The sequence below is a fragment of the Elephantulus edwardii genome, unplaced genomic scaffold (genome assembly GCF_000299155.1).
Source record: "Elephantulus edwardii isolate Elephantulus edwardi_28Jun2011 unplaced genomic scaffold, EleEdw1.0 scaffold00861, whole genome shotgun sequence".
In the NCBI taxonomy this organism is placed as follows: Eukaryota; Metazoa; Chordata; class Mammalia; order Macroscelidea; family Macroscelididae; genus Elephantulus; species Elephantulus edwardii.
The window spans coordinates 258-15237 of NW_006400611.1; the positions used below are offsets into that span (position 1 = coordinate 258).

The 14980-nt window shown below is 35.7% G+C and overlaps 1 protein-coding gene across 1 annotated transcript; it reads right to left on the reverse strand.

The window, feature by feature from the left end:
• Positions 1 to 953: 953 nt before the first annotated feature.
• LOC102873644 (spermatogenesis-associated protein 6-like) lies at positions 954 to 11954 on the reverse strand (the record flags this gene model as incomplete). Its single annotated transcript, XM_006903432.1, has 3 exons — positions 954 to 1041; positions 7374 to 7667; positions 11874 to 11954. Coding segments are annotated over 3 exons (463 nt in total), but the record flags the coding sequence as incomplete, so codon positions are not given.
• Positions 11955 to 14980: the final 3026 nt, after the last annotated feature.

Here is a 14980-nt window from a genome sequence, read left to right on the forward strand (position 1 = left end):
AAGGCAGCTGGTGGACTTGAACCCAGCTCTCTAATCACTGAGCTCTACGTTACTGGGGAACTTAACAAAATAGAGCTTAGTTTCTCTATACAAACTAGAGCTTAGTTTCTATATTAAATGTGTTTTTACTATCAAAACACTTCTCTAGTTATCATCTAATACAAAAATTAAGCTATATTTTTTCAAAGTCATCATTTACACTTGGATTAATCTGATACTTAGGAGCTCTGAATCTTTGCTTTTTTTCAAGTTGACCCTCACCAACAGGCTCACTTGATCTTCATCCACAGGGTCAGCTAGCCATGTTCCTATATTGTTCATAGGGTTTGCTATTCAGAAGTAGATGGTCAATACTGCTTCTTAGATTGCTGTGGTTTTGGAGACGAGTACTGAGTATTCCATGCATGGTCGAAAGAAGAGTCAATATGTTAGATAAAGTGCAGCCAAAGTGGTTCTTGAAGGCAAAGATGACAAAGCTTACTCTCACACATTTTTGGGAATATTTTTTGGAGAAGGTCATCATGCTTAGAAAGATGGAGTGTCAGCAGAAGAGAGAAAGACGCTCAACCAAGTGGACTTGTATGTGTTCAAGTATGTCAGAGATGATGATGGTGGCACAGGATACGACAGGTTCAATTCTGTTGTGCATAGGGTCACTTGAGTCATACTTGAGTCAATGGCACATAACAACAACACAGGCTCAGATGGACTAATGGACTCCCCAACCCTTACTAATATGTAATATTTTTAATGTAAAATGGGAGATAAACCTATAGTAACACAGAAGTTGTATTATTTTTATAAGTATGGGTATACTACAAGCTGTAAAATGCTATGCAACACCACATTATCTGATAATATAGCAAGGATTCTCTTGGTTTATCAATGCCAAGGTAGAGGTTGAATGCAGCTGAAATAACTAAAGCAGTGAAGACATATAAGGTCTAGCTTACCATTGTGCATCCTAGACCATCCATCTCTTTCACAATCTCTGCCAGGTGATCCAAATAAAACATCAGTCCTGGGACTTGGGGGATCAACCTAGAGGAAACAGGAGATCAATATTTTGATCTTACATATTCCCAATCTTTCTGTTCAATGGCTCTGAAAGAAAAAAGACCAAGCAATCTAGAGTACATAAACCACATATCATTGCTTAAATGTTAGAGTACTTATAAAGGTGAGCATTTTCCAAGGAATTTTATTAAGAGATTGGTCAGATATTTTGCTATTTAATTTTAAATAAAATAGAAATGGAAACTAGAAATATTTCAATAAGCATTTTTTTTACTGTAAAATGAAGAGATTAGCAGTTGAAATGTTCATTAACCATTGCCTACTTTGCTTTCCATTAAAGGGATTAAAAAAAGAAGAAGGACAGTAGAGAGAGAGAGAACAATCAACTTGGCCATAGCTCAAAAACAAATTTAGCCATTTACAACTTGACATAATGAATTATTTATAGCTGAAAGATAACAAGTCAACCAAGTTTCCTAACCAAAGATGAAAAAGGTGATAAAAGACTTTTTGAAACAGACCAGTCAGATACAAGTTCAAACTGAAGTTAACAAAAATGAAAACAAATCCACAAGAACCAAAATCTGACCTTGAGTCTATTCCACTTGAATTTAAAAACCATCTCAGAGGGGAGCTCTGGTGGCCTAGTGGCAAGGAGCTGCCAACTACAATCCCAGAGGCGCACGGTTCGAATCCACCAGATGCTCTGCCGGGGAAGGAGGGACAATCTCCTCCTGTACCAGTCAGATCTAATTTGACGGTACACGCACACAAAAATAATAAAATAAAATAAAATAAAATAAAAATAAAAACCATCTCAGGTTTGAGGCCTTGAGCATTCATGAATGAGGACCAGAATGAAGAGCTGTGGGAGGATATCAAGAATGTCATTACAAAGCAAGATGGATGTTGGAAGATAACCTAAATATTGCGTAGAGTGCAGAGAAACCAAATCAAAGGAGGAAAAGCAGGAAGATTTCAAAGGACAGTGCAAGAAGACAAAGCAAATTATTACAATAAAATGTGCAAAAGGGCCAAATGCGCTCAGCATTTCTCAAGCTGGAGGAACTTAAGAATAAATCCAAGCTTCAAGTTGCAATACATAAGGATACTACAGACAGACCACTGAATGATGCAGGAAGAATCAAAAGAAGATAGAAAGCGGGGCGGGTGAGGAGGGGGGCAGTACAAAGAGTCATTGTAACAAAAGAATTTCACAGAAGAATTTCATGAAACAACATAGGAACAAGCAGCAATGGTGAGGAAGGAGGAACTTCAAACTGCTCTGAAAGAATTAGCAAAAAGGAAAGCCCCAGGAATTGATGGAATATCAATTCATATATTTTAACAATCAGTTGCAGCCCTGGACATACCAACCAGGTTGTGCCAAGAAATCTGGAGGATTACTACCTAGCCAACTGACTGAAAGAGATCCATATTTGTTCCCATTCCAAAAAAAAAAGGCAATCCTACAAAGCATGGAAATTATCAAACAGCATCACTAATATCACACACAAGCATAATCCTGCTGAGGATTATCCAAAAATAAATGGAAGAGTACATCGATAGAGCACTACCAGAAATACAAGTTGGGTTTAGAAGGGACTGTTGTACTAGGTACATCACTGCCAATGTCAGATGGACCTTGGATGAAAGCAGAGTACAAGCACAGGGTCTATTTGTGTTTTATTGATTATGCATTTATCTATGTGGATCATAACAAATTGTGGTTAACCTTAAGAAGAATGGGAAATTCCAAAGCACTTGATTGGGCTCATGTGAAACCTATAGTTGGTCTAGGAAGCAGTTGTCCAAACAGAGAAAGGAAATACTGCATGGTTCAAAATCAAGAAAGGAGTGTATCTGGGATGCATCCTTTCTCCAAACCTTTTCAATTTATATGTTGTTGTTATGTGCTGTTGAGTCACCTGCAACTCATAGTGATCCTATATACAAAAGCTCTGAAGCCTGCCTTGTCCTAAGCCAGTCTCACTGACTACGACACACCTACCCCATTGCCCTAATATCGATCTATCTCATCCGGGGTCTTCCACTCCTACACTGTCTCTCCACCCCTCTGAGCATGTCATTCTTCTCCATCTTTCGGTTTCTCCTGGTCACATGCCCAAAGTATGTGAGGCAGAGCTTCAAAATCCTAGCCTCTAAGGAGAAATTTGGTTTCACCCTCTCCAATACAGTTTGTTTTCTTGGCAGTCCATGGTATAGTCAAGAATTTTCTCCAGCACAACTCAAAGGCATCAATTCTTCTTCTTTCATCCTTAGTTATTCATTGTCCAGCTTTCTGCTAGACTAGGCATACCTTAAGTCTCTAGACTGACATTATTGCTTCTCGGTACTCTAGAAAGATTTATCTAATATAATTTGTCTTTTGATTTCCTGACTACTGGTGCCACGAGTGTTGACTGTCGAGCCAAGCAAGCTGGAAGTGTTAACAACTGTTCTCCATCCATCAGGGTGCTGCCAGTTCAATCTACATGCAAAACAGAAAATTTGAGAAGCTGGACTTTATAAGGAGGAGGCAAGTGGCATCAGAATTAGGGAAAAACTCATTACCAAACTGCATTATGCATATGACATTACCTTGCTGACTGAAACTGAAGTGGACCTGAAGTACTTGCTGCATAATGTCAAGATAGGCAGTGTTCAGTATAGACTGATGCTAAACATAAAGAAAACAAAGATCCTCACAGAGTCAACTGATAGCACCAGTTGTTAACTTTATCTTGGCACCAGCAATAGGAAATCAACTTATATTTGAAATGGTTGCTGTCAAGGACCTCTGTACAGTACTGAAGAGGAACAATGTCAGTCTGGAGACCAAGGTGCACCTGATCCTGACTAGTGTTCACAATTATTTGCTATGCATGGGAGAGCTGGACACTTTGCAATTATTTGTTATGCATGAAAGAGCAGGACAATGACTAAGGATGACAGAGGAAAAATTGATGACTTTGAGCTGTGGTGCTGGAGAAGAGTATTGAACATACCATAGATGATCAAGAGAACAAACATGGCTGTCTTGGAGAGGGTAAAACCTGGTTACTCCTTAGAGGCAAGGATTGTGAAGCTCTGGTTCACATACTTTGGGCATCCCAAGAGGGACCAGTCCTTGGAGAATGACATCATAGATGGAAGGTCAGTGCAGGACAGGAAGAACATGGACAAGATGGATTAACACAGTCCTGGGGTTAAAGGGTTGTGTTGGAGACAGTGAGGTTAGTTCAGGGTTTTTGTTCATAGTGTCACTATGAATTGCAGGAAACTTGAGAGCACAGTCAATAAAATAAAAACTTGAATGCATGAAAGGACACTAATGGATAGAGGAACAAATTGGAAAAAATTTAGAAATTATATATATAACAAAGATCTCCAAAATATATAAAAAATGCTTACAAACTCAATGACAAAAAGACAAACTACATAATTTAAAATAGGCAATGGAGGTGAAGAGATTTTTTACCAAAAAGATACATAAATGAGGAATACAAATGGGATAGGGGATATGTTATTAGTTACTGGGGAGATCCATATTAAACCACAGGATGTCTTGAATTTTGACTCCTAAGTATGTCATGAATGTCTAACCCTTATTCCTATGGATTTAATAATTTAGAACTAGGGGTTGTTGTTTTTTTATGTCATTAAGGCGTGTCAAAAACCTATCACACATCTGATTTATAAAAAGAGTAGATGAGACATAGAGGCCAACAGATAATGGAAAGGACAGATGAAATAGGAGGATCACTAAGAACCAAGGACCATCTAGAACTGCCAACAAAGGAGAAATATACATAATTAAAATCCTTTATTTTTACTTTGGCTTCCCAAACAGCAAGAAAATGACTTTTTCTTCAAAGCTATCCATCCATTTTTGATATATCTGTCATAAGAGTTCTAGCTAATTAAGATAATTACTTTAATTTAAAAATAAAATCATGATTTGACTAAATTATGAGGGTAAAAAAGTTTGACAGTGCATACAATCAGCATTTAAGTAATCAATTCTGTCCCTAAGTATATACCCTAAGACTTTAAAGCAGGGCACAAAGAGATACTTGCACATCAGTGTTTAAAACAGCATTCAGCCACAATAGCTCAACTGTAAAAATGACACAAGTGACCATGTAGAGGAATAAACAAAATATACTAGCATCTATGTATTGGAATATTTCCTATCCATAAAAAAGCAATAATATACCAAGCTAGAAACATTTATGACAATTGAAAACTACAATTGCAACAGAAGCAAAATGCAAAAAACAGACAAACAAAAGGCCACACAATGTATGGTTCCATTTTTAAGAAATTTCCAAAATGAGACAGAAAGATGCGTTCTTGCAAACGACTAGGAAAAGAGCCATTGAAAAAGAACACTTATGCTTCCTTTTAGGAAATTTAAAAAAAGATCCTGGAATCTAGATAGTGGTGCTATTTAAATAACAATGTGAATGCATCTAATGTCACTGAATTACATGCTTTAAAATAATTAAATGGTAAATTTTACCTTAATAATAATAACGATGCTATTGTGCAGAAAATAGTACCACTTAATACTTCTAAGACGGTAGCACCAGTTTGTTTGGAAACACGTTGATTTCTTGAAATTATTCCTATTTTAAGATTTTTTTTTCAAACCATGTACATAAAAATAAGATGGCTTTCATAAAAATGCTAATTTTTATAGCATATGCATGTATGAAGTGGGGAAAATACTGTTTAGGTTACCAATTTGGTGAATGCTTTTAAAAACCATGAATAGCAGGGGGGAGGGGAGGCATCTCAATGTTTACACATATAATTGGAAATGTCTCTTTCATATAGAATAAAAAGAGCAATTTTCTAACTAAACACTTAGAAGTCCAAATTTCTGTTCATTAAAAAGCTGGGGGGTGGGGAACCTTTTAATATAAAAATGTGAAGGTATTTATACCCAGCACTAAAAGAATTACTCCATTTAGACACTGACATGAAAAACGATAATAAACATTTTAAGTGCAGTCTATTTTTCTAAATATTTATGTGACTAATCTCTAAAATATTCCTGGTTGTCTTTGTGCAGATGCATTCTAATTAAAATGTTTCTATTCCTTCAAATTAGTTTAGTATGCTCTTTCTTTCCCATTTAATTTATAAGTGTGGGCACACATTAAATTGGAGGCATTCTAAAGCTGTCATCACAAAGAAAGTCACATTATCTGGATATTGTCCACACAAACAACTATGACTCCAACCTATAATCCCAATTCTGCAGAAATAAGAAAAACATAATCAAAATAATCTCAATGCATTATTACAATTTATATACTACATTATAAATTTTCCTTTTATAATAAAAGAACTTTCACTTAAAAATAATAAACTTCTTGCCAAAGCTTAATGATGGAATAAAATGTGGCATACAGTTCATCTAAATTTGTTTGGAATGATATTACAAACACAAGAAAATCTGAACTTTCAGATCTTCCAAAAGCTACCCAGTTTGGAATTTGGGGAAAATGAATCAGAAAATAGTTTCATATATATAATTTAAAAAATTGTTAAACTTCTATAAGAAACTTGAATTTTAGATTATTTCTTAAAGCTAATATATATTTATTGTATCAATCTGAAAGATTCTGGTTAAAGAATACTGGATTTTAAGGTCAAAAAATGATAAATATTCAAGAAACTATGAAGATCCTGAGAAATCCCATTAAATATTTTTATTATGGACTGTTAATGTTAACCAAAGTCTACTTGATTATCATGTGGAGACAAACTCTAGACTTACTATCAAAGAAGGGTTTTATGTAGAATAATTTTAGTCGTGCTACCTTTAAATTCATGTTCTTAATTTTCAAAAGGCTTCCCATCCCTATCAAATCTTGATCTACTTCAAAGATCCATTATAGGAAACTCACCCATGGGATAGAATTTCAAAAAGAATCATATATTTCATTATAATTTCCTAAAAGGTATGGGAGAGGGCTCTTCTTTGTCATTAAGAATAGCTGATCTTTTAAAATCCTACTCTTCCATTTTGATACTAATGTCAATTATAACCAAGTTCAATTTGTAAAGTTATTACAAAGTCCAGTGCATAAGAAAAAGGGGAAATGGGTACTTAGAGGATTTAAACATGGCATTCATAATAGAGTTTGATCTCTGTTCTGTTTAAGAATCACAAAGAATTCTTTTATTGTAATTTTCCATTTTAGATTGGTAGGCTAACAGACAGTTTTGGGAAAAGAATTATTAAGGCAAGCCAGAGAAGTTAAAAGAAGGTTCAGAGTAATATTATAGTGAAAAGACAGATTTGAGGATTTATAAATGGGAATATTTTAGAGGACACATACATGTCTAATCACAAATGGAGGTTTATCTGTTTCTTTTTTGAATTCATAGGGTCCCAGGTTTAAATGGGCCAGCCGCCGCCTGGTGTCTTCAGAGAGCTCACACATGCGTCTTTTTGTGTAGGGAGATGGAGAGTGCGATTTTGATGAAATTGTAGGCTGTTCGTAGTTTTTCGCATTTATGCAATATTTACTTCTCTCAGGTGACTTAGATTTTTTCTTTTGTGACCTTGATGTTCTGCTTTGTAATCTGCCGTGTGATTTTTCGACGGGAGCCAAGTGGTAAATAAATTTATCCTGAGCACACAAAAAAATAAAAATTAACTTGGGTAGTGATTTTTTTTAATCTATAGTATATCAGATTTAACTAAAATACAAATGTGCAACAGTGAGAGTTAAGCTTTTTTAAAGTAAATAAACACGAGAATAAAGACATTTTCCTAATTTAAAAATGTAAGTCTATGACTCATACATATCAGTAGCATCAGATTATTTCATTATCTTTATTCTTCTTTAGTGCTTGATATGCTCCTGGACCACCTAGCACCTTGTTCAACGACATTAACAAATGGTTCACAGCTTTCCTACCCACCTTTTATTTATTTCATCCACCTCTGTGACATCACATTGACTCAAAAAAGCAAGGAATGTTAGCTAGAAAGTCTTTGAAACTAACCAAAACACTCAACATACATACTTTTCCATGAACCTAGATTCAGCAGTTCTATTTCTCAGCTTCAAATATTTTCTACTTAATCTTAGATTCCCTCATTATGTAGATCCTTTCTACTGCAAACTGAAATTTCTAGCTAATCTTAATCTTCTTCCCACAATATCTTTCTTTTATTCTCCCTGAATCTGCTGCTTGCTGCTTTGACCTCCTGAGTTTCTAGCCTTCTTTTCATTTCATAACTTACTGCCACACCCAGGTGAACTCACAATCATCCACTTCAGCAATGCTGTATACTACTCTAGTTAACTTCAATGCCATATGCTACTCTAGTTAACTTATCAACTTGGAGTATATATATTATTACGAGATTTAATATATTCTTTCCCCAGTATAGTTTGGGAGCTCTGGATAGGATTCAAGGAAGTCCTAAGTATGGAGTATCTACTAAAAATGTATGCTCCCTAAATTTACTCAGTCCTTAATCTACCCCTTTTAAGGTAAAATGAAAATCGGCACTGTTTGCACAATGGCTCCCATCATTTCCTATTCGGTATCAACACTTTGGCTCGCTTCCTACAGAATCCAGGCATGTGACATGTTCTGCCAACCAGATAACATATACGACACAGACATTAAAACTGTGTTTTCTCTTTCTCTTGTGGAACAGATGGTGGGTTCGGAGCACTTAACAGCCTACCTCTTTAACCACGGCACCTGCAGCAATGTAGTCATAACAATTATGTCTATTTCACCTATGAAGATATTGAGGCTAAGAGGAGAAATATTTTTTTCCAAGATTATATTGCAAATAGCAGAGAACTGAGATTTGTTTGACTCTAATGCATATTCTCTTAGCCACTCTTTGCCTCCAAAGTCTGACCTCTTGGCTTAATAAAGTTCAAATGGCAAACTCAAACCAACAGTATATTTAGATTGTGTGTTCTCTTCTATAAGTATGCTATCCCTCAGAAAAGAGAAAAAAGGTTAAAAACATAGACATCTGTCTGCACCATTGTCACTGTCACGTTGATTCACAGTGATCCTATAAAACTGAGTAGCATTACTCCACAGATTACCAAGGTAGGTCATAAATCTTTACAAAAGCAGATCATCAAATCTACTTGTTGAAGAGCAGTTAGTTGGTGAGTTTGATGTGGACCACTTTAACAGCAGTTTTATAAAAACTTACATATCTGCATAAAACATCTCTCTTCATTTAGCTATTATAGACTACTAGATATTGAATAACTGCTTTAGCTTGTGTTTAAAAGGGAGAAAACTACAGCCAGATTTTGAAATATCATCTTGATACACAAAATAAAAATCATTCCCTCAAAAATTTGTGTCTTATTTTACCTTTGTTAGCTTAAGTTAGACACCAGCTTCAGCAAATCCAATTTCAAATTAATATCCCTCTCCTCCCACGATAAGTCCAGGCTTGGTATGCTTGAGGTCTGGGCCTTATATATTACTGACTGTGTCACAAAGAGGTCATTATTACCTCATGACTGCATATGCCCATGAGTAAAGCCGAGACAGAGTAAAGCTACTCTGGACAAATTACTCAGTAGGAAATCACACCAGAAAGTAATATTATGTCCTGACATTTCCGTTTAGATGGGTATTTCTTAGACACCCTTGATATGACTAGATGAATCCTTTCAGAAACAAACAAGTTAACACCAACCTCAAAATCACTACAACTGAGTAGATTCCAACTCAAAATGACATTCAATGAGCTTTCTAGGCTATAAATCTTAACAGAAGAGACTCTCTGCCTTTCCCCTGCGAAGCAGTAGATCCAAACCACCAGAGGCACAGTCTTTTGATTAGCAGTGCAACGCGCTATGAACCGTGCCACCAGATCCCTTAAATAATCAGAAAACCTCAAGACAACACACTTACTAAACACTATGACACCAGTCTAGGTGAAACTCTGGTGGCATTTGCTAAAAAAAATGGATTCTTTGAAATTGTACGAGGATCTCTAGTAGCACAATGGCTTAACCCTTACACTGCTAACGAAAGGTTCAAATCCACCAACAGCTCTGTGGGAGAAAAGACCTGGCAATCTGATCTGCTCTGGTAAAGATTATAGCTTAGAAAACCCTACAGGCCAGCTCTCCTCTGTTTAATTAAGAATGGATTCAACACACTACAATAAACACATTTTGCAATAAACATCAACCTCTATAAAATTTATATAAAGCCCTGGTAGCAGAGTGTATAATGTATTGAGCTGCTAATCAAAAGGTCTCTGGTTTAAATTCGCTGGTCACTCTGGTGGCTTGGTGGTGAGGTACTGTGCAATCAATCTAAAAGCTCATGGTTCAAAAACACCAGTTACTCCATGGGAAAAAGTTGGGAAATGGTCTCCTGTGCAATTTACAATCCCTGGAAATCCATTCGCGAATCAGCTATGAGTGAGTTCCAATTCATTGGCACATAACAAGTCATGGCATGGGAGAAAAACAGGCAGTCTTATTTCACAAATATTTATAGGGTCTTTATGAATCAAATTATAAATAGTGGATTTGGTTTTGTATTGTTATATTAACCTCCATCCTAGTATATGTTTGAAATGCTTCATTTCAACATCTTTAAGGCAGCATGATATCTTCACATTAAAGAAAGGAGATAGGGAGGTAGAGCTTCTCACAAAACTAAGCATACTCCTAAATCTAGCTATCAGGTCTTTATTCAGATGAACTGAAAATACATCTACACAAAAATGTACATAAGGATTTTTTACAGTAGTTTTATTAATACTTGCCAAAGTTTGAATGAAACCAAGATACCTTTCAATAAGTGAATAGACCAACTGTGGAATATTCATACAATGCAGTATCATTCCACATGAAAAGAAATGAGCCATTAAAAAGGCATGGAGGATCTTAAATGCATTATTTCTAAACTGAAAGCAGTACAAAACAGTTACATATCGGATGATTCTAATTTTATGATATTATGAAAAAGACAAAACTAGAGAAATAGTAAAAAGGCCAGTGATAACCAGCTAAGGAGGTGAGGGATGAATAGTTGGAACACAAAAGATATTTAGAGCAGCAAAACAATTTTGTTACATCATGATGGTGGATACATTATGCAGTGGTCAAAACAAAAAGGACTATACAATACAGAGTGAGAATAATATAAACTAGACATCAATGCATTTATCAAGACAACGTCTCAACATCCATTCATTTGTTACAAATGCACACACTAAAATAAAATGTTAGTATGGGAAACTATTTAGGAGGAGAGACACTCTGGATAGTGCTAAAGGTTTACATGCAGCTACTAATTGAAATATTGGTGGCTGAACACATTAAGCTTTTTTCTAGAAATAAAAGGCCTCGAGATCTACTTCCATAGTCTTTCCAAAATTCTGTGGTGTACATATTTTACTCTGAAAGCTAAGTTGGAGCCAAGTTTAAGGCATCAGGTTTGTTTTGTTTTGTCTAGGAGAAGAGAAGATGTAAGAGAGCTCTCTTTCCTTTTCATTCAATTTTCCTGTCAACTTAGAACCATTTGAAAAATGGCTACTAACTGAAAGGGAAGGGGGGAGGGGAGAAAATTAACAAATGGCTAAAAAATGTGATTTTTTTACAAAAGGTATGAGGTAAGAAAAATAACAACAATGCACTAAGTTTCTCACTCTTAAATGTATAACGTTCAACCAAATAAAATACGTATGATAATTCCAAAACTTAAACTAAAAATTAACCTCAAAATGAAGAGAGTCACATGGAAAATAAAAATGCAGTGCTTCCCATGTGGTCACACATGAAACCAAATAAACAATTATATAATTTTTTTTTTCTTTTAACCTGAGTGCGGCACTTTCTTGAACTTATAAGACATTCAGTAATCACTGAGGTTGTAGAAAATTCCATCTTTGGAGCAATTCCCTAAGGAGAGAAATGAAGATACTATTAGACGTTTCTATTTTAAAAGAGATTATTATTAGTGACAAAAATATGAACTAAAATAACAAGTATTTGTCAATGTTCAATAGTATTATTTGTTAGTTGTAATTTCTTAATTGAAAATAAAGGCAATACATTTTCATAATTGATTATTTAATTTTTGTTATTATTCTTAGGTGCCATCAAGTGCCATAGGACCCATTTCGACCCTATGAACAACAAATCTGAACCCTGTCCAACCGGTGCCATCCTTACAATACCCAACACACTTGAGACCATTGCTGCAGTCACTGTATGAATTCATTTCTGTCCTTTGCTGATCCTCCACCTTTCCAAGTATGATGTCCTTATCCAAGGAATAAGCTCTCCCAGCAATATGCCCATTGATTCCTGGGACCTAATTTTTTTGCCAATGCCTTCAATGCAGCTTCTATTTCCTCCTTAATTACCATTGACTTCTGTTCATATAGTACTTACTGAAATTTTTAAGTGTCAATCAATTATTTTTGGTACAGTGACTCTATGCATTCCCTCCATCTTCTTTCGATGCTTTCTGGGTCATTAAATATATTGCCTATAGTGTCTTTCAGTATTGTGTACAAGGCTTAAATTTGTTTTTAGTCCTTTCAGCTTAAGAAATGCAGAGTAAGTTCTTTTCTTTTTATCTCCAATTCCAGCTCTCTGCACATTCCATTATAATACTTTGCTTTGTCCTCCCACGTTGCCCTTTGAAATGGTTTGTTTGGCTCTTTCACTTTGACAAGTTTTTCTTCAGATTTGGCTTGTCAACACTCCAGTGCAATCTTTTCTGACATCCATTTTGATTTTTTTTTTCTTTCTCCTCTGTTTTTATAATAACCTTTTGCTTTGTTCATATCATGCCACAACTCATCTGGTCTTCAATCGTTGGTGTTCAATGTCTCAAACCTTTTCTTAAGATGATCATGAAATTTAGATGGAATTGATTCAAGATCATATCTTGGTTCCTCTGGACATATTTTCATTTTTTCATCCTCAATTTACATTTGCATATGAATCAATGATGATCTGACCCACAACAATTTCTTCCACAAATGTAGTCAATCTGATTGCTATGCAGGCCATAAGGTGAAATCTCTGTTTAAAGTCGTCTTGTAGAAAAGGTATTTGCAATGAATAAATCATTGTAAATACAAAATTCAATAATTCTATTTCCAACTTTGTTTCTATCACCAAACCCATATTTTCCACTACTGTTCCTTCTTCACTGTTTCCTACTTTCACAATCGATTCACCAATTACCATTAACACATCCCGAATGCATGTTCAGTTAATTTCAGACTGCAAAATTTGGTAAAAATTCTCAATTTCTTTCTCTTTGGCTCTAGATGTAGAGGCATATATCTGAATAATAGGCATGACTTTTTGGCTATGGATGCAACACCATTCTTCCTCTGTTTTTCAGTCCCTGCATGGTCAACAGCTTGATCTTGCTTGGATCCACAATTAACACTCTTGGTATCAGCAGTCAGGAAATAAGGAGACACATTGCACTGGGAAAATCTACAGTTAGGGACCTCTCCAAATTATTGAAGAGCAGTCCTGTCAGTTTGAGGACTAAGGTGTATCTGATTCATGCCACAGTCTTTCCAATTACTAGCTATGCATCAAGAGTTGAACAATGAATAAAGATGACAGAAAAAGAATTGATGCCTTTGAGCTGTAATGCTGGAGAAGAGCACTTAACATCCCACAGATGGCCAAGAGAACAAACAGATGTTTTGGAGAGTGAGCAGCCAGAGTGATTTTTGGAGGCAAGAATGATGACGCTTCACCTCACATACTTTGGACATGTCCTTATTCACTGGAGAAGGACATTATGTTGGGAAGGGTGGAGGGTCGGCGAAGGAGAAGAAGACCTTCAACCAGGTGGATTGACACAGTGACTGTTGCAATGGGCTCTTGCGTGTCAGGAAGGGTGAGGATGGCTCAGGATAAACAGGGTTCAGATCTTTTCTTCATAGGGCCATGAGTTGTATGTGACTTGACAGCAGCTAATAATAACAAAAACAAGCAACTTGCCCAAAATACGTGCGATGAAGCTTCACCATGCTTTCTTCCAGGAGCACTCTGGAAGCACTTTCTCCAAGACACATGTGTGTGGGTTTTTTGGGAAGTCCATGGAATATTTAGTAATCTTCTCTAATATCACAACTCAAAGGCATCAATTCTTTATCTGTCATCCTTTTCCATTGCTCACCTCTCAGATGAGGAGCATTTAACTAGAAAAACAAGATGTGAATTAGGTGCACATTAGTCTTTAAATTGGTATCATTGCTTCTCAGTACTTTGGAGGAATCCGTGAGAGTAGACTTTCCCAATGCTATTTGTCTCCTGACTATTGGTACCAAAGATATTGATTGTGAATCCAAGCATGATGATTTAATTATAAATGCCCATATTGTTTTAATTACTATTTTTGTTTAACTAGTTTTTTCACTTTCAAGTACATCAAATACATTAGAGCTTTTTAATCTGTCTTCTAATATCTGTCATAAAAATATGAACATACCTAACAGACTTCAATTGTTGTGGGTTGTTGGTTTGTTTTTTGCTTTTTTTGTTTAACTTTTGCACTTTAAGACATATTTAACTATCTAATCAAGAAAGATTCCAAAAGGCAGCACGGAATGACAAAGCAAAATATTACAATGAAATGTGCGAGGAGCTAGTGTTGGAAAATCAAAAGGGCAGAACTTGTTCAGCATTTCTTAAGCTCAAGGAACTGAAGAACAAATTGAAACTTCGAGTTGCTACAATCAAGGATGCTTTAGGCAGAATGTTAAATGACCCAGGAGGTATCAAAAGAAGATGGAAGGAATATACTGAGTCATTGTATTGAAAGGAATTGGCAGATACAGAAGAATTTAATGAAATAACATTTGAGCAAGAGCCTATGGTGATGAAGGCAGAAGTTCAGGCTGCTTTGAAGGAAATAGCAAAAAATAAGGCTCCAGGAATAGATGGTA